The following is a 24,621-nucleotide window of genomic DNA, read 5'->3' on the forward strand; positions in this document are numbered from 1 at the left end:
CAGTATCACATAAAATTCCAAATTTAATGACGAAACAATATAACATGATAATGTACTACCGTGAACAGTAAAAATGGCACAAATACTTATTCTAACACTGTGTTAATACATTTTTTTTTAATAATAATAATTCATAAGTACAATACATTTTAACAACGATAAAATACGTATAAGTAGAGGTATAGTATAGGTATGTTAATTTTATAGGTAGGTATATAATCAATATTATCAATTAATAATAAGCTAGATCTCGTCGATTTATATTATATCTATATATATATAAAATAGGTACAAAGATGTTTATGATTTGGTATTTCGAAATAATTATAATATAAAGACATAACGTAAACTAATGTACATTATTTTTTTTAATTATATAAATTATTATGTCAAATCAATTTATAATAATAAATGATTAATTGGAACAATATAATGTTGTATAATCAATCACTTAATTAGCCAAAGTGAATACTATTATTTTTATTAACTAAAAATTAGTAATACACATATATATATATATATATATATATATATATATATATATATATATATATATATATATATATATATATATCTATTGTAGTGTGGACGCATTTGAATCACACTGGAAGGTATTTAGCAATTAGTTTTCGGTAAACGTAATTTTGATTTGTTCACTCTTCTTGGTTTGATTGTTTGTGTTGCTGCAAGTCTGCTGGTCTTCTTTGCAGTGGCCTCCGTTTGGCTAACAAAGACGACAGACGGTTTGTAGATGAAGTCGGAGCTTCGGTCGTACTGGTGGTAGTCGTCGACGAAGCCGGTTGGTGATGGAGTTCCTCGTCGTTTTGAAGTTCTTGGTCGCCTTCGGGTTCTTGTTCGTTCTCTGAGACCGCTTTTGTTTCTTCAACCGGAGGCTCTTCGGTTTGCAAAGACTTCTTTTTTGGCAACAAATTGGACAGTAAGTGTTTGCGGTTTTGACCGGTCACTGGAGCGACGGTCTGTTGTCTCGGCGCTTGGGAAGCCTGCTTTTCCGGCACCCTGAACCTATTTCTGTTCTTCAGTCTCATAAGCGTGTCCGGGGTCGGAGTGGGACTGCTAGTCTCTTGGACTGTATCCTGATCAAAAAAGTATAAAAGGTGTCGTTTTAAAATAATATATATATATATATATATATATCATATATACAATGTAAATAAAAAAAATATATTTTTCCGTAATTAGAAAGCTTAAGGGTTGCTAACGAGGATTACTCGTATGCTACGAGGATTAGGTAGCATAATATTAATCGTATGCAAATTATTTAAATAATTAATTTACCTTTTCTTCTTCTTGCGGGGAGATTTCTACCGCAGGCGCTTGTGTTGACAACGTAGTCGACACCTGAGTGGTGGAAGAACCTTTTCCGCCAATGCCTCCCAATCTCAGACCGGGTCTTAACGGTCTAATGTTAGGTCTCAGTCGACTTCTATATACACAAATAAAATACATTTTTATGTGAATCTTAATACTAAAATTTCTCTGTAATAATCAGTACTTACCCTACGGCTTTGGTTGTGCTCGAGGTTGGTTCCGAAGTTTCAAACTCGGCGGTGTGACTGCTAGCATTGTCTTCTTCCGCAGTAACTTGTGGAAGAGTGGTGGTAGTCGTCGTGAACTTATTCCTGCTGTTCTGTTTTCTTAGGTTTGATCTAAAAATAAATAAATATACGAATAAACATTGTGTCCTATATTATTACATATAGCATGTTTGTACATATCACCAGGCTTTACCTTTCAGCAAAGTTTGGCCTTGGAGCGGCTGAAGTGACTTCAACTGGGGTCTCGTCAACGGATGCTGTGCTCGTTCTGGATTTGCTGCTAGCGCGTGTTCTTTGACGTCCGAACGATGGTTCTATACAAAATATATAAAACAGTTATAGTTTATTTTGTTTTTATAGGGATAGTAGGTACACACGGAAATATCTTACTCGATGCTTTTGTTACTACTTCGGTCTCGGTCGTGGAAGAATCTCTGTCTAATGCAGCCGTTGATGATTGGTATCTCTTACTATAAATTGACTGTCCCTGTAAACAGTAACAAAACGTTATGGTAAACTGTTCGTGTACTGACATGTGTATATCATATGTGTATATTACTTGAGTAATTCGTTCTCTGCTAGGTTTGAATCTGCGCCTCTCCGTAGCACCTTCGGCGGCCTGTTCGGTCGTGGTCGAAGTGGTCGTTGACGTCGCGCCGTTTCTATTGCCCGTCACGCCGCGATAACGGTTTCGCAGTCCGGGTTGGCGAGTCGGTGCTGACGTAGTTGTCGTAGTGGTCGGAGCCTGAGTAGTTGTAGTCGTGGTAGTGGTGGTGGTGGTTGTGGTTGGAGCTAAGCGTAACGTGGTTGGGAATTGGGCTTCATTGTCGTCGAACCTAGTCGAGTGTTCGTTGAATAATATAGTGTTTGCCGTTTCTTCACTTCGGGTTTGTTGTAAAATGGCGTATAAGTCTACTGCTCCTTTGTCTGTCAGTCCTACGCCAGAATTTACAATGTAAACTGTATTTTCGAAAACAGGGCTCAAGCTATAATCATCGTGATCTACTGAAACTACTCGGAAAACAATTCAGAAATCTAAAGAACTGGCCGAATTGATTGGGTTTGTATATAAATACAAATATCAATAAAGTTCATAAAAACTAGCTAAAACTTATTTGAAGACGTTGAAAAATTATATGTGACTTTCAGTCTCAAAATAACAATGACAGTTGAACATTTTCTAGTTTCCAGATTAAGCAGAATATTCAGTAGAACACGATGTACAAACACCATTTAGGTGAAAGTGATAATACTTGATAATGTAAGAGCGTAGAAACAACTTGTTAGAATGATGATCAAAGGTCCCCTATATAATTTCTAAATCGTCTTAGAGTATATAAACACTAATGATTTGGAATAAAAAAAAAGTTGTAGAAGTCGTGAAAACATTGACCCTTAAAATTAAAGCGCATCAAGACAAAACATATATGCCAGAGTTATAGTATTAAATAAGCGATGAAGCAGTGCGTGAGATGGTTAGTTTGGTATTAGCATTGATATTATGATAAACGGGTAAGACAAATTTTCGGCGATTGATCGATTGCAAGTGAGGAATATTAAAGGCGTCCTAACACCAACCGAACTTTGTCCATTGCCAATTGAATTCAACAGGCCGGTCGCTAAAAACTCCGTTGCATGCATGAGTGCCTAACTCATGATAGAACCGAGAACATTCGATATAATATGTGGCGTCTCTCCAGGACGAAAAGTTATTACTGGTGATTACTGGGAATTGAATTAATAATAAGAGATCTGCTCCAGATTTGTTGATGATTTGTTTTTATTTACGCTTATGACAATGTGTCTTATCCGTCTATAATGAAATCAATGTTATTAGCAATTAGCATCATACGTCCGACGCGAACCTGTATGTTGGGTAGTAACGGCGGCGACCTCGTCAGGGGTTAGTGTCGTCGTCAACGACAACCCCCGTGTGTCTGCATCGGTATTGTCTGGATTCCGATCTAAGCTATCAACGGTTTCGGTGATAACCGACGTTACCGTTTCTGTAGGTTGAGTGTTATAAGCGTTATTAATAGTTGCTACTTGATCTGCTGCTGCTGTTGCAGGTGACGTTTGTACCACGGCATCTGAAAATGTGATGATTGCCAGTCGTTAACCAGCTTTCCACTTACCCTCCAAAGAAGTTATCATAAGCAACTGGCACATATGAAACACATTTCCATTGGCAGTACGTTGTGGAAGTTCGTGTCGAAGATACACATATCAATTATTATTTATTATTATAAATGTAAAGAAAATACAAATATATTTGCTTTGTACAGAATTATTGTTATTAGTTTTAATTTTTAATAGTATAACCCTTAGGTGTGCACCAACATGAAACAACAGAAGAATAAAACCAGATCTACACAACACGTGTTGTCAAAAAGTTTCTAGTAGATCAGGTGTAATAGACATCGTCCTGTATTGTCGATAATTATTAATTAAAGTCACGAATACAAACTATATAGGTATATGTTATCGCGTTGGGTACGTATTTACTGGAGCTTGAAAAATAAAATTAAACACATTACAAAAGTTTATAAAACTTAAAAATGTAATATTTTGATCCAAGTTTTGATGTTATTCATAACTTCTCGGTCTCTTTTTAAGGATTATATTAAATTAACTAAACATTACCGAAAGTTGAAACAATCCATTAAATACGCACCCGTTTTGCAATGTACACCATACAGCTAACCCGTTGTCCGCATACAAAATTTAATAATTAAACACAATCTGGTTTTTAGAGAGAAAAAAAAATGTCGGATAACAAAACTACATATTTACAAAAGGTATAAAATTGTCGGTTAAAGAGTTTAGTCAAAAGTATTTTACCGTGTTCGCTTACCTATGTATTTGTATACAATTTAATTACCTCTATGGTTTTCGTGTTTCGGTGAAGTAGCCGTAGACTGTGCGTTGCTAGAATGAGTTCTAAACGCGTTGCTATCGACTAAATCCAAACTAGGTTGATAAACTATTTTAAAATGTTTTTCGGTAATTAAAGTAACATTTTGTTAATGAAGATATCTTTAAACTATGTAGAACTTACTGCTGTTGGGACGAATACGAGTGATTGGCGTGTCTGTGGTTGGCGCTATCGTGGTCACTATTTCTTGGGTTGTGGGCTTGGAGTTACCGCGAGATCGTGCAGGAAATCTTGCATTGGTCGGAAGACGTTCTTCGGAAATAGTTGGAGTAGGCACTGCTAAGGATTCTTCGAGGTTACGTCCAGAATCCCTAAAAAAAATTATTTAATGATTACTTTGTTGAACAGGGATAAACGGAAGAGTATTGATTAATTATTTTAACATAACATATTCAAATAAAATTATGTTTTAGTGATTAAATATTAAAAGGATAAATAGCGTCTATATAGTGTACATACGAAAGTTGCCAACTGTTTTGGGCTTTAACCGAATTTTGCAAAAAAGATACCCGGACCAAAACGACTAGGATGATTTCTTATCTGAGAAACATTAAGTTCTATTAGCTAACATTATTCATTATACTTTTTCTGAGAATATAGTGTACAAGCATAACAAATCATAAATCAGGAAAAAATATTATGGTCGATATACTAGAGGGTTGTGGCCGTATGGGTAATTACTTCAATAATTATATACTCTGTAAACTAATATTTCATTAAGTAGTTTTTTAAAATTAAAATTTTATTTTATATTGAATATAATTAAATTAAAAATATTATTGACAGGAGCTATATTATAGTTGCTAGATGTGCCATTTATACAATGAAATCTGTGAAGATGTTACTGTTGTGTAAGGGAGGTGAAGTATAATATCCTTTATATTATACATATGTTAATACCTAAGTATTAATACGATCAGTTGGTCAGTTGTGCAAGTTAGTTTGAGCAATTCTTTCCAAGCATTATTATCTTTAACGGATTTTTTTTTAAACTGCGTTCTTCTATTATTTTTGTTTACATGTAGGTACAGTTTGCGTAAACTATAGTTTGTCAATCTTCAAAATATTATAATACAAATTAGCGTGTCTACACGATTTCTAAACAAATAATTTTACTCTTCTTTTACAAGTATAATTAATTGGCGTTTTACTTAATGTTATTTAAGTAAGCTGTTCTGCCGAAAGAAATGCTAAAATCCACATTATACGGGAGGCCATTGAAGACTTGAAGGAAAATGGTTTTTCTATACATTAGATAAAAACGGCACAATTTGTAGTTCCCAGCTATTCGAAATAACGGTTCGGTTAAAACGAACTATGTTGTTATTGTTAGTCAATATTTGTTTGAGTTTCATGAAATTAAATATTTTTAATCCATAACTAAAAAAAAAAAAATTACTTTGTTTTAACATTGTGTTCTGGTATATCGTCGACAACAAAATTTGCTGGTATTTCAGGTTCGTCTCTTGTGGCTGTTTGATCTACATTGTGGAACCTTAAGTTTTAAATAAAATAGATACAGTTTATTAATAACAAAACCATTGAATTTATTTGGAAATACTAAATTAAAAATAACATATCGACACTACCGACCTGCCTTTGTTTGTGTTCTGGACAAATTTACTTTCATCTACGACTGTCGATGGTCTTTTTAGTTTGTTACGTTCCTTGGTGTCCTTTTCGGATTTTGTCTGTTCTGTTAGTGTGTTTGGGGTACTTGATCCGGCTAATAGATAAAAAAATTTGTTTGTTAAATCATGCTAAACATTATGATTAATGATCAATGGTCGACTTAGCAATTATTACTTTTAGAACTAGACTTTTTAGAGTTTTCGTCGTCTTCATCGTAATAGTAGTATACATATTCATACTCATATTCTTGACCATTTGGCGCTTTCTTGATGTTTACTCTTGAAGCTTGAGAAGAAGCTGAGCCCACAAGTTGTCCTCCGTACGGTGAATCGACAAAGTCATAAAGACCGTCATCTTCTTTGTTTTCTTGGGTTTTTGATTGTTGGCGAGTTGTCAATAGTTCCACTTGCTTATTATTTCTAATGAATTCATTTATAAGTATTATATTATACAAAACAACTCAATAGTTTTTTTTTTAACCTACTTTAACTTGTTTTGTTGACCGTTAATAAATTCGTCACTAATAGTTTCATCCGATCTGATCTGTGCGGATTTTCTCTGTGGTACAATTTTTCGCGACACTTCTTCGTTCGATGCAAATACTTTTTTGTTCTGTACAAATGCGCATATTTTATATAATTATAACGTTTTATTATTTGATTATTGTACATATTAACTATGATTTCTAAGTTCTGTATATGTGTATATATTTTATTTCATAATATTTTCTTCAATTATCGTATGCTGAAGTACATTGTACAATTAGCTTTAAAAAAAATGTACATTTTAAAACGTTCACTCGGTTTATGACAAAACCGGTCTGGGAGTTTATTACTCTAAATTTAATGAAACCTTGTATAACCAACGGGCGCTTTGATTTTAATAATTTCCTTCGGTAGATTTACATTAAATGCTTACGGCAATGAATAAAAACAAAAAAAAAAAGTTGCTCGAAAATCTTAACCGATTTACCTACTTCGTTAAGTTAATGACCCAATGCTATTAATTATGCGCGAGTCAATTTTATGATCGAATTAAATTGTTATTTGTTAAGAGCTTATTGCTTGATAAATTGTACATAATATTTTTTCTGACTGAATAATCTAATTATGTAGGTGATTTGCTAATCGATAATGGTGAACGTTTATACGCTCATTAAACGCAAAACGCACATAAAATTTCAACCGTCTAAATTGTTACCGTTATAGTTTGCTTGGTATGTGCAGTACTTACATTGGTAAACAATAAAAAGCCTTATTTTATATTTTTGTTTGAGCTAAACTACTTTGAGACGATGTGTATTACGATGTGAGGTGCTTAGATGTGAAATTAATTTCAGAATTATACATAGTGTATCTAGGTATGACATATTAAGTAGGCGCCTATTTTTGTTTCTAAACTTGTAAAATAATTTAAAATTTATCTGTATCTAAACCCTTAGATAAAAAAAATAACACTAATTAGTTGTTACTGTATAAAATTATTTAACTAATTATTTGGTTGTTTATTAGTTTTATAATATGAATACGTGGTCGCGAGAAAGTCAATTGTTTCGTCATGGCTCTGAATTCAAATATTTGTATTATTATATTTTAGTCACGTAAATTACAACGCACATTTCAAAAACCGCTCCTAATAGTATACCAATTAAAATATTATGAAGTATAAATAGTAGATATTGAGTTATTCTTCTTTTTCGCTGTTGCATACGAAAAAAACAACAAATAATAGCTTAAATAAAATTTTCCAAAATAAATTGTATTCCTAACTAAAGTTAAATTTTCAATAATGAGTAATTGTATTTGTAAATTGAAGTTAAATTATTCATACTTAAATGATAAACATTTTATACATAATTTGTTTGTTTTAAGCGGAAGGTTCAAATTAGGTTGTTTTTTAATAAATGTTTAATATTTTTCTATAAAGATTTATATATTTTCAAATACTTAACTCGAGTCTTCAAAGCAACTAAACATTTAGTTGGCCCAACTATTTATTTAGTTATTCCAAATAAAAATTGTGTTATGTCCCCCTTATAACTATATATTTCCCCGTGTTTAAACTAGAGACTACTGGGCTTTGAAGTGGTTTTTATTGAAGTACTTACAGCGTACAACTTTTCTACGGCTGGGACAGCTCCTTTTACTGGTTTTACTCCGATTTGGCCTTCATCCTGGACATTAACATGCATTTGCTCGTCTATAAGTGGAAATCAAAAAGGTTCTAGTTAATTTTCTATTATCATCATACCAACGAGTATACCTGAAGATTTGCCATGTGCTCCCGACGAAGGGTTTCCTGTATGTATGCTGACATATTCCTCGCCGGGTTTTGGTTCGGTAATGACTCGAACGAATTTCCTTCGTTCTTCCGGTACCGCATAGGTGACGACCAGCAAACTCAGTAACGGCAATAATAATTTGTTGCCATACATCATGATTTCTTTTAGATCTATAAAAGTAAAAAAAACCTCTTAATTGCAAGAAAATTTGTTTTTTTTATTCAAAATTAATCATAAACCTCAATTATTTGAACTATAAGTTTTTATAGAATTTGCATGATAATCAAAAATAAGATCAAACATCACATGTAATGATAAACTTGTATTTCTTCCTAATAATTTTTACGGTAATTGCAACCGCATTCAGATACTTCTTAGACGACTTAATTAAAAACATATTATACATATTACGACCAGTTATTTTTATATCATACAACGATGTTTGTTTGTTTAAATTTCGGTTTAGCTGCTTAATTATACCATGGCATAATATATTTTATACTTTTACATGTTTTTAATAGTTATTTGTATTGAAACTTATTAGACATATTTAAAAAGGTAATTTAATATTTTAAAGAACCCATTAAATTTAGGTAATAATTAACAAATTATAAATTTTAGTAAATCACGTTAATGTTTACTTGTTTATAGTTAACTTGTATTACATTTAGGTTAAAATATATAGTGTACAGTCATTTTGGTGGTGAAAAATAACCTCGGGAATAGGGATGAAACCTCGTAGAGCAATCTAGATTTATAGGTTTGTTTTTTGTTTTGATGACTTCTTACAGGTTTTGTGTATCTCTGATTTTGTATTAAGTTACCAATACGTTAAAATAATCTATCATAAGTAAAGTGCAAATTTATTCTTTCCCATATCACAACTTAGATAAAATACACTATACCGCGTTTAAAAAGTGACCAGGCAGTTTTAAAGATTGTTTTGGCGCTTACTGTGGAAGATAACAGTATTCAATTCGATAGGTCGCAATTTCATAATACTATTATAATACACACTGGGACCTTAAACATATTCCTTGTCTTTGTTTGTAGACAGGTTTCAAGGGGAAATTGTTCGTCATGGCTTAATTACTTACTAAACATTCCATTAACTGGTTTTAAATTTGGACATTTCAATAGACAAAGTTAAATAACTCCCGCAGGCCACAGACGATTTTTACATCATTATACAATACATATATCGTCGGTGGTGACTTTGTTAAACCCCGTTCGAGTCTAAATGGATACACATAATTTGTTGACACATAATTCGATAATCAATACCGTACAAGTGCAATAATTGTATTGCATGTAAATTATTATAAGCATCCAGTTATAGCTTATTAATAAGTTACACGGCAAACGGCATAGTATTAATTTATTGGTCTATTAAGTACCCGTTTATCCAAACGATTGTTGCGTAAAGTCTTTTTTATTTCACGGAACAGTGGGCAGAGTATAGTTGGTACCTATATAATAATATTACCTTGCCGTTTACTTTTTAAAAAGAGTTACATAACATTACAATAATCGGTACGTGTAAGTTGTTGTGACAAAAACCATTGGCTCAAATCGTGTTTAATTAAAGTTTAAATATAGGCTAAGCGTTTTAATAGGCCAACGATTACGAGTTTTGGAAACGTGCGCGCGTTTTGTTGTGACACCAATAGGTACTATTTGTTTTGTTTGTCAAACTCGAGCTGTTGAACTCCTTCGTGCAACTGGTACTTGATGAAATGATGGCTTTTCGCTAGATCTTGCCGATATCCACTGTGTATTCGTAATTGTTGGCCGCGGTCTTGACCGTTTACAGTGGCACTTTGGCGTGCCCACATGGACGTTGCACGTCAAGCCACATGTATCAACCTTGCCGTGTGGCGTAAATTTAGTCGCTGAACAACATGCACGTCATGTCAACCCAGATGAAGTCGAGGTCACCGGCATGAAGCAGCACCACTTAGACGCCGGCACCCTTATTGGATTTTACCTCCCACGTGGGTAATAGTTTGTAGGCTGTAGCCCATCTGCAGAGTGGTGGTCAGTTTTGCCTGTTTGTAGGCTCGGTCGCCAAAAGCTGTTTGTCAATTGATGCGGTTGTTGTTGCTACAATTGCTGGTGGTCAATTGATGCGGCTATTACGTCGCAATTTGGATGTATAAAGTACGGACAGTTATTTGGCATTTGGACGGTTGTTGTCCTTTTCATGGCATTAGCAAAGAAAAAACAAATCTTGGAACGTACCTTTTTATATTTGACCAGTTAGATTTCAACTAATTTAATTTACACGACCGAAAACGATAACTAATTGTGAGTAAAAAATAGCCTCAATAGCGGATCCAGTCTCACCAGAGAACACACTCAAAGCATTTCCTCTTCCGATTGTAGACGTTACTCGTTGGTTTTGCTACGAACGACTTACTCGTCGAATTTTCAGGTTTGTTTTTTAGTTGTCTTCTTTTGATCCAGGCAGAACTTAGACATAGACTACTGAAAACACTGTCGCTCGGTTGAAGATTCCAAAGCGGTTGACGTCTGTCAAGTTATAAATATTAACGGTCCAGGTTTACTTATATCGCATGTCTAGTAGCAACATAAGTGTCGTACGACTCGTGTTGCCGATATCCGCTGTCCGGTATTTTCAATGTCAATGGCCTGAACGTCGCCTGACGCCTGATATGTACCTACGCGTAGGATCAAGACACCATTAATTTTATTAATCCTATTGTGATGTAACTATTATATGTAAAACAATCCAATGTTATATTATGTTGTCGCAGTCATTCGGAGGAATTTCTAGGTGGGTAGACCAGAGTTAATCGGTTTAAATCTATTTTGGCGGAAAAACCACCGGACAATCCTAAAATATGGCTAATATTTTGTTCCGATAAATGAAAGATACATTTCAACAATACATCTTGAATCCGAAAATACTTTGTGGAAGTAAGTAAATCAGCACGCGCAACTACATGGCTGTTGTAATTTTTCAAAAACATTTGCGCCGCGTTTTGAAAAATAAAACTTTAGGGTAACGATCTTTAAGATACCCGAAAAATAGGTTGAAATAGAGTAATTATCACTTCGAGGCATTATAAATGTAAAAAAAGATCTAATGGGTAGTTATAAAATATCAAACTAAAGCGCTATTTAAGGATGTTTCAGTTCAACTATTTAAATATTATTTTTATCAGATTATTTGTATTTTGGACTACTTTTTCCACGTTAATTTTGAAAAAAGAGTGATGGTGGACGGTAGTTTCACACATTTGCCATTAGATTGCCAATTTCCTGTAAGGTTGAATACAAAATAAATTCTTTTACCCAACGGAACGATTTTTCATCAGACGTTAGGTTCAGATAACTCCGAAGGGGGAGGGAGTCTAACGCTAAAAATACTTTGATACTTTACAAAATATTTTTGGTATGCGACTTTTGCCACCCCAGATAACGTGCATAATACATGTAATCAACGGGTATATTATCTACACGCGGTGACTGTTGTCGACGATTACAAGACAATACGTTTAGGTTATGTGTAGTCGTCAACGAATATTACGGGTTTTATCCGATTTGAAAGTTGTTTTATCGCATAAAAAATGTGAGCATTAAACATATACAACGGACAATAATTTTGATACTGCAAAAAGATGCAGTCGCTGACGAGGAGAAACATAATATTAGCAGTACGTCCGATCGAGCCTTTTTTATATTCCATGTTGGTTTTTTCCCTTTGACGCAATAGTCGTTATTTTCTTCATCGGTTTACAAATGCGTGAAAGCTTTCTTATTCGTTTAGTCTGCACATTTCGCAACGATGAGCCAGCGAGCCAAAAAAATAACCGACGATGATCAAAAAAACAATTGAGTTATTGTCTCATTGAAAACTTTCGTTTCCAGTGCGTTGCCAAAAATAATAATCTTCTTATTTAACACACAAGTAGTTTAAAATGTCTAGCACATCCGAAGCACAGTATAAATTCTATTTTTTTTTGGACGTTCACCAAGACACAGATATAACGCATTATGTGTTAATACATTATTTACTCACTAATGTCTAGTTAGTAGTTTACGCCGTCGCCTTGACGAGGTCACGCCCGTTTATTAACTATTGAAAATGCCTATATTTAGGGGCTGACTACTATTTACATTTTAAGGGAAGCCTATAATATTATACTAGGTCAGATTGAGTTAGGAAATATTATGTCAGTCGTGTTTTTTAATCGTGATTTAGAATATTTAAGTTCAGCACTAGCCGTGACGGTGCATTTTTAGTTAAATAACTAGTCATTAGCACCTAATGAGATGTGTAAATACTAAGTACTAAATACTAAATAGCGTATAAATATATATATAGTAACTAGGAGTAAAAATAATAATAATGATAATAAAAGAGAAACAATAATTAGTGTAGTGCTACCAGAGGCACAGCAGCTATTTTTCCCACGGAGGGGCAAACATATATCGGGTGTAGTGTAGAAACTAAAAAGGAATTAATTAATTATTCATGTAATATATATATTTTATACGAGTGTTAAGTATATCACACTTGATACCGTTTCGATCAGAATACAGTCCAAGAAGCCATCAGTTCCACTCCGACCTCGGATACACTTTTGAGTCTGAAGAACAGAAATAGGTTCGGGTACCGGAAAAGCAGGCCTACAACAGACCGTCGCTCCAGTAACTAGACAAAACCGCAAGCACTTCTGTCTAACTTGTCAAAAAGACGTGATTGCAAACCGAAGAGCGTCTCTTCGGTCGAAGAAATGAAAGCGTTCTCAGAAGACGAACAAGAACCCGAAGGCGACCAAGAACTTCAAAACGACGAGGAACTCAATCACCAACAGGTTTCGTCAAAGTCTACCACCAGCACGAAAATAATAAAATAACTTATTAAACGTTTTTCCCTGTTTTTTTTTTGCGTACGCCTGGCAACATTCTACTTGTTATCTCTAGACGTTTAGCCGTACGAGTATTTAAGCAAGCCGTTTAACACTATGGTATACACGTTACGCAAAAAGCATTCTAGTGGTGCTACAAATTACAATAGGTTAAGAACGTCCCACCCATTTGTTGGAGAGCACAAACTCTGTAACAATGAGACTATTTTTTATTTGAAATTAAATTTTAAGTAATAATGAAGTAAAGTATGAGTTCTAATGAACATCTGGTCTACGACCGACCAACTTCTTTGGTCGTGAAATTGCATTATGCCTTATGCGAGTATGACTTGTAAGTTGTATTGCACGCCACTGCACACTGTCTTGTACACGTTAGCACTCCCTTCGTAATCTTATTGTAGACCGCACCCGACGTTGTTTCCCTTTACAAATACCCTCTCTTTGTCTGCACTCTGTATGTACATAATATAGTTCGCGTGTAACCACTTAGAGCTTGCTTTGCCGTAGGCGCCGAAGCAGCCCGAGGTGCGTTGCGAGTATATTAATAATATGCTATGTTCACTCTCTTGGCGCTCGTTATACTTGAATATGTATTAACGCAATCCGGTTGACCTTTACATACCGAATTTTTGATTAACCAGATTGTCAACTTTTTACGGACTGGTGCCGGAATAACGAGATATTTATAAGTATTTGTATAGATATATACATAAAAAAAAGATTGATAATTTATTGTCAAGTCGAGGAATTTTTATTTTCGTTTATTATTATTAGGTGTACGATAGGTATTACGTTTTTGTTGCGTTACACGCAAAGAGAAGATGGTCGAAGAGGTGGAAGAGGACGACGTTGTCGATGACTCAAACGGTGCCTATTGGCGGCTAGGAAAAGGAAATAACGTTGTATATAACTATTATTATTATTATTATTATTATTATAGTATCTGAAGAGGAGATTATCACTTTCTCGCGGCCCGTGAGCGGTGACCCTCGACTAATGGACAAGAGTACAAGACAATGCGGTAAATGCGTTTTCGGGTGAGTTCCTCCTGCGTAACCCATACACGCACACGTAAAATTTATAATTTTAAACAATAATAATTATACAAAGGAACTGCTGCAAGACGTGCGCGAGCCGGTCAATGACGTCTAGGGATAAAACGTATATTACACGGTCAATATGGTTTTTATGCCCGTTCTCGGTACATACAAAAATAGCATCATGTATATTATGAATATTATAATAAAACGTGTGTTTATCCGCCGCCTTCGACACTCCCGCCGCCTGATTTGTATTCATCGGGCGGACACGGGTCCTCCGAGCTCATTGAACCAACACACTACAGTTCCAAGTTACATTAAACAAAAATACTGATCCGTCCGGGCGTTGTCGTTTTATAATAATTCAGAAAATGTGTATTTAAAAAAAAAAATGGAGCTGAATAGTAAAAATGTCTATCATTTCCCACTTGAGCGTGCTGTATAGAATCAGGATTTTGGATCTACGTTATTATACATTTTTTGATTTTTATATGAAATTCTTTCGGATCATCGTAATACGCGGTCTATACATACATATAAAGACGTCACACGCCATGTTATACGTACTGCCGTGGACAATCAACGTCCAGCCTAGACGTATTGTATGTAACGCGATCGACGACGATGCGGTTCATAGATTAGGATTACCCATAGCATAATATTATAACACCTAACCCTATGCATATATGTATATTATAGATAGACGTGTGTGAAATCACATATTATGCGGTTGTTGTGTAGGCGTTTGTATGAATATTTATCCGAAAAGTTGTGCAATATTTATTATCCTAGGCTCGGCTGTATACAACCGATACGTCGTTAGATATTGTTCCAGTCATTGTGGTTTATTGCGCGGCCGCCGCCGCCGGTGGTTACCTAACAGCTTTCCGAGCACAATATAATATTATAGGTATGTGTTATCACCACTTCCCAGAATCGTCATTTATATATAATAAATATAAATGGCGAATCTAGGATCATCTACGATTCGATGGGATTAGAGGGCATGAATATAATCAGAGGCCCATCAATCTTATCACAACTTCATGGGTCGCTATATGAGTTGCAGTTAAATAGGGCTATCAAGTATCAATGTAAAAAAAATAAGCAAAATAATTGGAACAAAATTAGCGACCCATGTAACATAAAGTACAATATCGTGATTTATTAAGGATGGGACACTCATTTTTCCTCAAAGTTATTGTAATTTTGTAGTTTTTCTTTTTAAAAATATTGTTTTTTTAGTATTTTTCAAAGTTCTATCAACTTTTGAAAGTTTAATGGTAACGGATATTATATTTAAATAACTTTTAAAACTTTAGGACGGGAGGAATGGCGGAATGTAGTATTATTTTTATCTGCGCGCATTACTGAATCGCATTCCACCTCCTGTCCTAAATTTTACACTTTAAAAGTTATTACCTAAAACTGGTTATCGACAAGTCAAAATGGTCAGCAAATTATTCCTAATCTAAAAAGTTAAATAAGTATTTACGTTACCATTTAAGTTTTCAATGTTGATAGAGCTTTGTGTAAAAATTGAAAGAGTAAAAATTTAAATATTGTTTAATGTTGTAAAATAACATAACTACAGTTTCTTCAAAAAGCAAAACTACAAAATTTTAAAAGAAAATAAGTGTCTTATCCTTAATGAATCGACCTGATCAATCAGACAGCTTAGCGAGTTGACAGCTCTCCTATTATATGAGCATAAGACTCTCTAGGCGGGATGAGTCGTAAACCCCCTGGCGGTGAAGTTGATATATTTGAACGTCGTGCATCCCATTCTCTATTTCTCCATTCTACGGTAAAACATTAAATCATTGATATATTTTAGCATAACGGGGTGGCACAACCACCACCGTTAAATGTTTAAACATGACTATTAGGATACAAAAAAATACATTATGTTATTAAACTCTCAACATAATATTATATACAAATTTACAAAGCTTTATAAATAAAACGTGGATGGGGCCAGTGGGCCACAGCTGTGTTGGTCCCAGGACCCGGAGATTTAACAAAATATGTGGAACTTTCTAGGAAAAACGAATGTAAAATTGTTTCATATATATAGAATCTACGTATTATGTAAATTGCTTTTAGATATTTAGAATGTATAACTCTTTAGGTCCCACAGACCGACTCTGTATGCATGTATTTATTGTTTTGCAATTAATACTGCGTTACCTAATCCTCGCAAATCGTTAGCCACCCTTAGGCTTTTGAATTAGGTTTCCAATGCCAACGGCAAAATTTATTTATTATTTATCTTTATATATATATTTGTGTGTGTATGCATGTGTATATCGTGTATTATATGTAATATAAAATAAATATATCAAACGTGACCGATCAACGGATGACCCGAGATCGTGACCTGAAATTGTCTAAGCAAATTTTGAAAGGACCCCAGCTCTAAAACATGACCATGTTAAAAACAAAAATGTCACTTTGCCGATTCGCATTTAGATCACCCGCAGTGACACCGCGGTTATGCTTTCGCCGTGCTCGTTAGATAGGTTGTGGATACAGCTGTGATCGCATGGGAATCGTGGTTTTATTGGCCGCAGAAGAAGAAAAAAATCCACCCGTTGTTGTGTATTGATACACCATACACCTGTAGCAAGTAGAAAGCTTAAAGTGAAAGGATACGCGCCGGCAACGATGATGGATCGATAGTAGCGGAACCGCAGTCTCTTCTTTTAAATATATGTAATAAAATATAACGATACCGAAACTCGTGGTCCAAAGTTTACGGTCGAATGGATGTGTAAAATGTGAATACATAACCCCAGAAACATTTTAATACTGATGTAGTATATTGTTTTCTAGCCGTTCCCAAGACCCAAGTTAAAATAAACATTTGTACTCGCATTCGATTTCGAGTTATTAATATAATAGCACCTGATGGAATGTCGGAGAACCACTCTAGCCACTAAAGAAATTAAAACCTCTTTTATTACTCGCGTGTGATACGGTGAATGTTTCCAGTCAGGTTGCTAAAAAAACTTCGAACACTAGAATTCATATGAAACCAGCGAATAGTGTTGTTAGTTGTTATAATCATAATAAAAAATAAAATTTGGGGAGAAAAATAAAAAAAATTACGGAGGGTCAAATCTACAAAGTAGTCGCCAAGCATTTGATATCGATTTCTTGACAAAACAGGTACAAAGATAAAAGGTAGACATAAGCAGAGAAGAGGAAATTTAGGTTTTACATAGATAACCTAACCTAAACTAAGTAGAACAATACGGATCAAAATAGCTTAAAAACTTGGAAAATGTTCATCAGTGCATTTTATGGGCAGGTTTTTGATTTTTTTTTTTAGGAAGAATTTACTTTTTGGGTAACTACAAAAACTGATATTCATTATTAACACAATAGGGTGAAGGAAGGTATTTTCGTGGCATAAGCAATTTCGTGATATAGTTTGTTGATCGTACCGCAATTCCCTATTAGAAAATTGTCTTGAAAATCACGAAGGAATTACGCGATACGATCAACAAACTATATCACGAAATTGCTTATGCCACGAAAATACCTTCCTTCACCCTATATGAATGGCACAGGGAAAGAAATGTTTTTTTTGTCCATTTTTTTCGATTTTAAGATAATGGTACTGTTCAACGATATATATGTTGGACTATTATCGAATTTAGAGATACATTCGACCAAAAAGAAATTACAGTGGGGCTGGGGGCAACTTAGCGCCTTTGAAACGATTCACATATAGATTTGTAAGTGCAAACTAACTTTGTTTTTGCTCTTTTGGAAAATTTGTCTCAGTGTATAGAAAGTTTTCAGTCCCCAACATTCCACCAATTTATTATTGTTACGCTTTATACCCCTACATAGTTGAATTTGATTCATTTTATAACCCAACAAGTAAATTGTTTGAAAATAATTTGTCTTAAAATGTAAATTATATTTATAAATCACATTAAAATTTTCCAAATACTGGGAGGGGGGGGGGTGAGCTCAGAAACAGAGCACCAGCAGAATTTGGGTAAAATAGACTGGGGAGCTACGTCAGTTTAGTTGCTAACATTTGTTGGATGGCAAAAAGAGTTTCAAACTAAATAAACACCCGGTGATTGGTAAATTTCTAATGCAATTCTAGCGGCTTGTATGATTTGATAGCATATTATGTACATTGATACGAATGGCTTGCATAATTAATAGGCAGGACTACAAAGCGTGAAACAATAACAATAATAAAATGTAAGCCAGGAGAAAAGATTTTTTTAAACGCCATAAATCGTAACTTCTTCTTAGCAAACAATACAGTTTTCATGGCTTTGAGTGCAGTGTACTCACCTACGCGCATCTCACGGTCAGGATTTGTTTATCACTGACTTTCAAAATGTGCGGTTTTGTGTTTTTTATCTATCCATATCCATACTGCGGTGGCCGACCGTCGATTACAATGAAAAGGAAAAAGGAGGCATCCTGTGTATATGTATAAGAAGATTCGCATTGTTCGTTTATAATACACAATATTACAAACGGTATTTAATATAGTATATAATAACACTAACATTTTCCGTCCGCGTGGGAGTTGCATCTTTTTCCAAAATGTTCTTGTGTACAAAGTAACCAAACGCGTATCGCACAGTCTATATTCGTATAGTATAATATACAATCGATTTCCCTTTCACTCGAATCAACGTAGGTATTCCTCCCATATTCACTGCTGGGATTTTAAGCGATTTTTTTCCCGGCATCCGGTATATATTATTATATTCATCACGATGATTAATGACACTTAAAACAGAATGCAAATTTTTAAATCACCGTCGTCTTGATGATATTAATATTATAGAAAGTGCATTTATATACCTATACATACACACACACACTTATATATATATATATATTTATATATATTCGTGCAAGAAGTTTGATCGTGATCACGTTGTACGATTTTTTTCGCAGGGAATATGCTTCATACATCTTTTTATTAGTAAAGCCGACCACGATGGTATCGCACCGACTAATTGCACTAATTATAGTAGTAGTTCAACTTTCAAGAAATTCGTCAGTGTAAATGAAAATCCATCGACATCTCCTATTTGATCGCTAGCTCAGAGAATTCGAAGGCTATGTTCCTTAGTCGGATTACCAATGTTAGATAATAATAATAATACAACATCAATAATGGAAAAACACAAGAACAAAAAAATTCTGCACCCGTGTCCGACGGTTGTGGTTGGTTATATTGTTTGTAATTTAATAATACCGAATAAATAGTATACGCACTAATGAATGGTTATGGTTGTTATATTACAGATTGACATTATTTGTGGAACTGTGCAGACGAAGATGGCTTGTTTTACTTGATTTTCCTATGTGGAGCTGATTGCTGAACGCCTCAGTGTAATTTTTATGCGAAGGCTTAACATTTATCAATCATTTTTTAGGATGTCAACAGAATTATCACAGAAAAAACTAAGCGAACAAAATATAGCAAAAAACCGGGAAAAGTATCTATGTTATAATCAATAATTTTTTTTAAAAAATACTACCAAGATAGTATTTGTGTGGGATGCCACTAATTTAGATGACGGATTTTAAACAACGATCGAACGCCTCTAAGGTCAATGCATTCTACTGTATAATACTCGGAACGCCGAACGATATTTATTTATTTATATTTTCATTGGCGGTATTATAGCCCATAGGCACTGCAAAGTTGTTATCCAGACGTCTACGTTTTATTAATAAGGCTGGTTTTTGGCATTGAAAATGTAACCTGATCAAAAGAAAAAAAAATGTTAATCACCAATTAATTCCGTGATAACTATATAATCGCGACATCAGAAATAATATTATTCAGTGAAAGTAAAAAAAAATATTCTAATTTATTCGTTCAATAATTAGGCGCCAATCAAGGTAACAATATGTTATATATATATATATTAAATCCAAGATCGTTTTTTTTTTATAAAGATCCATTAGGTTTAAATTATACTCTGTATTCCCGACACAATAGAAGTGTTAGCTAATACGTATTTATGATAGTTTAATTTAAATTTAATATTGTGTCTAGTATAAACGCCGTCACTATATTAATAGATGTTGAACAAAAAAAATCCCATTAGACATCGTCGATAATTAATAACCATAATATAGAAGGTCGCTCGTATTGAGAACAATTATAATAATATATTGTTTTCACTGAACAAATCTGGATTGGTAGATATATAAACGGTCATAATGTTGTATGTTGTTGTGGTGTTAGTGTTATAGTAGGTATTTAGAATTGAGCCGCAGAAAGTAGATAATAGTATGACGAAGCGTTTTGGTAGAGTCGTTTTGGAATTGCGCAATGAATAATGAACATGAATAATATAGATACGCCCATGGATCTGCATTGTGGTAGTAGTTTTACAAGCGTCGAGATCTACTTTAAACGACTTGCGGACGTGGGGTAACCTGAAGAAAGTCGACCGTGTGTAAAATATACTTAAGTATGTATTTGATAATCGGCATGCGATGAAGGTTAGAATAGACAAAAGTTTAGTTAAGATTATATTTTATTAGTATAGCCAGCATCCATTGTAACGATGTCTTTTGTCCAAGACCAATTGTCAATGGGTAAACCGCTATAGCTGTTCACGCGGTTCACGGTCGTTTTGAAGATCATTAATATAAAAGAACCATACATGGTCATTTCGATTTTTATCATGGCCGGGGGTAGTAATAGTTGCAGATCATAAACGACAGGCGACTTTAACCCTTCAAACAGATCTATGACTCGATTACATTAACAGCTGTGCAAAACCACAATAAAAGTGGAAAACACCGCATACCTACCACTGTGGTGACTATATCTCATTCCATCATAAGTAAGTATTATGTCATGTCTTTTTCCACGACGTGCAAAATAATATAATAGTAAACGACTGTATAGTGTGTCCGAAACGTGAACGTGGTGTGTTATAGGCATATACCGAGTTTCTTCCCAATTTATATAATGTACACAATATATCGATCATAATAAAAAGACACTCCGCGCGCGTGTGAACCCGTTCACAAGAAAGTGTTTTCCGGGCCGGAAATGATTTAGCATTAGGCCGTTATAATCAAATTATATTATATATCATTATTATTAACACCTACTACTGTGTAACGCAAACGTATACAACAATTGCAGTCGAACGGCGCCGACCCGCAACAAAATCTCGACCGTTGTGTACGGCTGCGTTAAAGTCTCCGTCATGTCGTTGTACTCGTTGGGTATAATATTGCGATTTAGGCACAGTTGACAGCTGTTGTATTAGTTTATTATTACTATATTTCTGTTTACAGAAATTCACACGTAGATGACTTTATTTTATTTTACAAGTCCGGCAGCTATGTTCATAATATAATTCTATGTTTTCCCAGCACCACGACATTGACGCGCTTTTGAAGAATAGTCTACAGATATACAGTTTTCAAAACGATACAACCGTCCACTCATGATTAACATGCACTTATTGGAAACCCACAATATTTGGTATAGATTTTTCACAGAAGCAACATTGACGTATCAATGTGTCAATGTAACCAAAGATGTATACAGTATTTTTTTTGTAATTAATATTTGTCATGCTATGTATTTTACCATAATGTATTTTTAAAAGGTTTTGTCGAATTTTCCGGCGTGCAATTTTATAGAAAAGTATTATCTATTAAAGGGTTTTTATAAATTATAAGAATATAATTTGCTAAATGTGTATTACACGAATATAATTCATGACTGAGCTCATAAAAAATGAAGTGGTGTAACTCATTTTTTTTCTCAAAGATTCGGTTGTAACAGAGGATCGTTAAAATTTTTACTTTTCTAATAACTATTATAATTATATTAAATTAAACAATAATAACAATAATCCCAGTTTTTTGAAAAAATAAATTATGTATATCCTGTACCACTTTACTTTTAACGGATTCGGTTATCAATTTTTACAATTTTTATGTGGTTTTTAAACAAAATATATTACAGTATGCGTCGCTTTGATGCTAGTTCGGTAATACTAAACGGGTTTTTAGTTATTTTATGGATGTCATCACAGAAACGATCCCTGCGCAAGCTATACATAAAATAACCAAGCGTGACCACTGTTTTTTTATCGTACTGGAATTTTGGTTTTTAAAAAGTCTAGGTTCAGTTTTAACGAACAGCCCAACACGTGCAAACGTAAAAGTTTCGACCGAGTTCTTTCGCTTTCTATAAAACACATAATAAGTAATAATCGATATCGAACAAGAGGGAAAGCGATTATACGGCGTATAACGCACCTTCACCCAGGATATCTTGCGGTTTTTTCGATATAGGCACGTTGTTGATTTAAAAAAAATGTATAATATGTGTAGATTTTAATATGAAAAAAAAATGGTACTCACTGTTAAGTCGGTTAGCGTGTAGAAAGAGAGTCGACTGCGCGTGCGGTTGAAACGAAAAGGTCTCAGCAACTGACTTTGTCTATCATGTCCTTTTTTCCGTCGATACTCGGCGCTTATACCGTTCTCGTTATTATAATGTATACCGGGTTAAAAAAAAACTTATGTTCGAAGACGGTCGACTTGACTTGTACAACGATACACTCAAAACGCATTCACATACATACACACACACACACGCTTAACTACCGAGCTAGTGTTGTTGTATAATAATTTATCTATTAGTATATTGTAATTATTTTATTTTATAGTATTATTATTATTATGTTATTTCATAAAGCTGAGACGGCGGTTCGGACGGCGGTGCTCGTAGTACGATACTGACTATGTTTGCCGCCGAAGAGTGTGTTAAAACCGTAATTGCCTGCAGGCCGCTTGCGATCGCGGGGGTAAACGGGGCGCACGCTGTTGCCGCTGTGCCGACGTCACTGTTATACTATTAGCATTGCAAGAGTATGGGTTTCATAAGGTTTACATATGTATACATACACACTATATAATATAAACGATGTTTATTATATATGTATCGACTGAGAGGTGGTTTGCGACATTCGGTGGCGTTTTAGGGTCTTCGCCGGTCGGACAGTAGCCAGTGGTAGGGGATCCTGCGCGGTTTGTGCGCAAGAGAAGGAGTTGAAGGACGACCGGTAAAGTGTATGTAGGCATATGTATAAGTACATTATGTATACGCTCGTCTGGCGGTCGAGGCGGAGCTGCGAAGTCAACGAGCGCGGTTTTTTTCGTGTAAGGTATAGCACATTTCACTTTCGTCTGGCTAAGGGAACCAAAAGTTATTATAATTATTTAAGTACTATTCCACGCCGACGTGCCGGGGACCGGTCTTTCGGTATCTATATATATATATCTGTGTATACAGATATATAGATGCGTCTACAGTATCATATCCGATCTCTCTGATCCGTCTCTCACATACTCGTATATATTATAATATGTACGCACACACACACACACTGATCGTTGTCGCTTTTTAGTTACGTCGACTCGCATAACTTAGATAGAAATGGGTGCTGTCTCGGATGGAATGCGGTGTTTGGCATTATAGGATTGTTTTTTTATCCGCGTGGTCCGGTAACGAGCCGGATGTCCGCGCTTATTAGCTATTACGATGTTTTGCTATCGCTAAAGTCACCGTGTAGTGGGCGGCCTGGGCGCCACGGTTCGGCGCATTGCAATGAACTTGGCCTAGAGTGTTTACTTTTCTGCGCACATCGGCAAAGAGAAAGACGGTAGTTACTAGTTATGGTATATTATACAGAGCATTTGAGATGGGCGTGACGTTAGCACAGCAAATAATAATATCATGGTGTTATGATACAACCGATACGGACACTTGTTATGCTGTCATCGGGCATTCCAAGGGCGCTACGCTTGCTTTGTCAGGGGTTTTCCGTGGCAACCAAGACCTCGGCAACCTTTACACATTTTCATGTCGATACGATAAAACGCCGTTGTATCCCTAGAATCGGAGGTGGCCATATTATATCAGCTATTCCAAGTATCAATGATACACCATAAATGTATCGAATATTTATTGATAAATTTAAAAGTATCAAGTATTCATTTATACTGATACGCGTACCAATGCCGTACACGAATTAAGTTTGAATTAATCAAATCGGTGCATTAATTACTAAAGTAAAATTAGTTACCTCATATCTAATGGATGTTAAAATTAAAAATAATTATACTATGTTACAAAGTGTGTAAGTATAAATGTCTGAAATTATCAATTTTGTTAACAAAATTATAATTTAAACTTGTATTTTAGAATTTTTTTTATAACGTAACGAGTATCAAAGATGTG

At 34.6% G+C, this 24,621-nt stretch overlaps 1 protein-coding gene across 2 annotated transcripts; it reads right to left on the reverse strand.

Annotated features, from left to right (window-relative positions):
* Positions 1-23,210, reverse strand: LOC126846610 (mucin-5AC-like). 2 transcript variants are annotated; one of them, XM_050586306.1, is made up of 16 exons: positions 22,740-23,210; positions 8,386-8,574; positions 8,231-8,322; positions 6,608-6,735; positions 6,298-6,542; positions 6,085-6,217; positions 5,891-5,986; positions 4,615-4,802; positions 4,438-4,539; positions 3,422-3,646; positions 2,116-2,492; positions 1,947-2,043; positions 1,750-1,870; positions 1,518-1,667; positions 1,297-1,444; positions 1-1,094 (listed from the first exon to the last, which is right to left on the reverse strand). In XM_050586306.1, the coding sequence occupies exons 2-16, from the start codon at positions 8,558-8,560 to the stop codon at positions 654-656; spliced, it is 2,718 nt and encodes a 905-aa protein (XP_050442263.1). In that variant the 5' UTR covers positions 8,561-8,574; positions 22,740-23,210; the 3' UTR covers positions 1-653. The 2 variants fall into 2 exon arrangements, with proteins under 2 accessions (XP_050442263.1, XP_050442343.1); XM_050586386.1 differs by lacking the exon at positions 3,422-3,646 and having other exon boundaries at positions 22,740-23,207.
* Positions 23,211-24,621: the final 1,411 nt, after the last annotated feature.

Source organism: Adelges cooleyi, unplaced genomic scaffold (assembly GCF_023614345.1).
Source record: "Adelges cooleyi isolate 19-005CV unplaced genomic scaffold, UGA_ACOO_1.1 ACOO_flye_CR_arks_rails_tigmint_CR_PRNA_1, whole genome shotgun sequence".
In the NCBI taxonomy this organism is placed as follows: domain Eukaryota; kingdom Metazoa; phylum Arthropoda; class Insecta; order Hemiptera; family Adelgidae; genus Adelges; species Adelges cooleyi.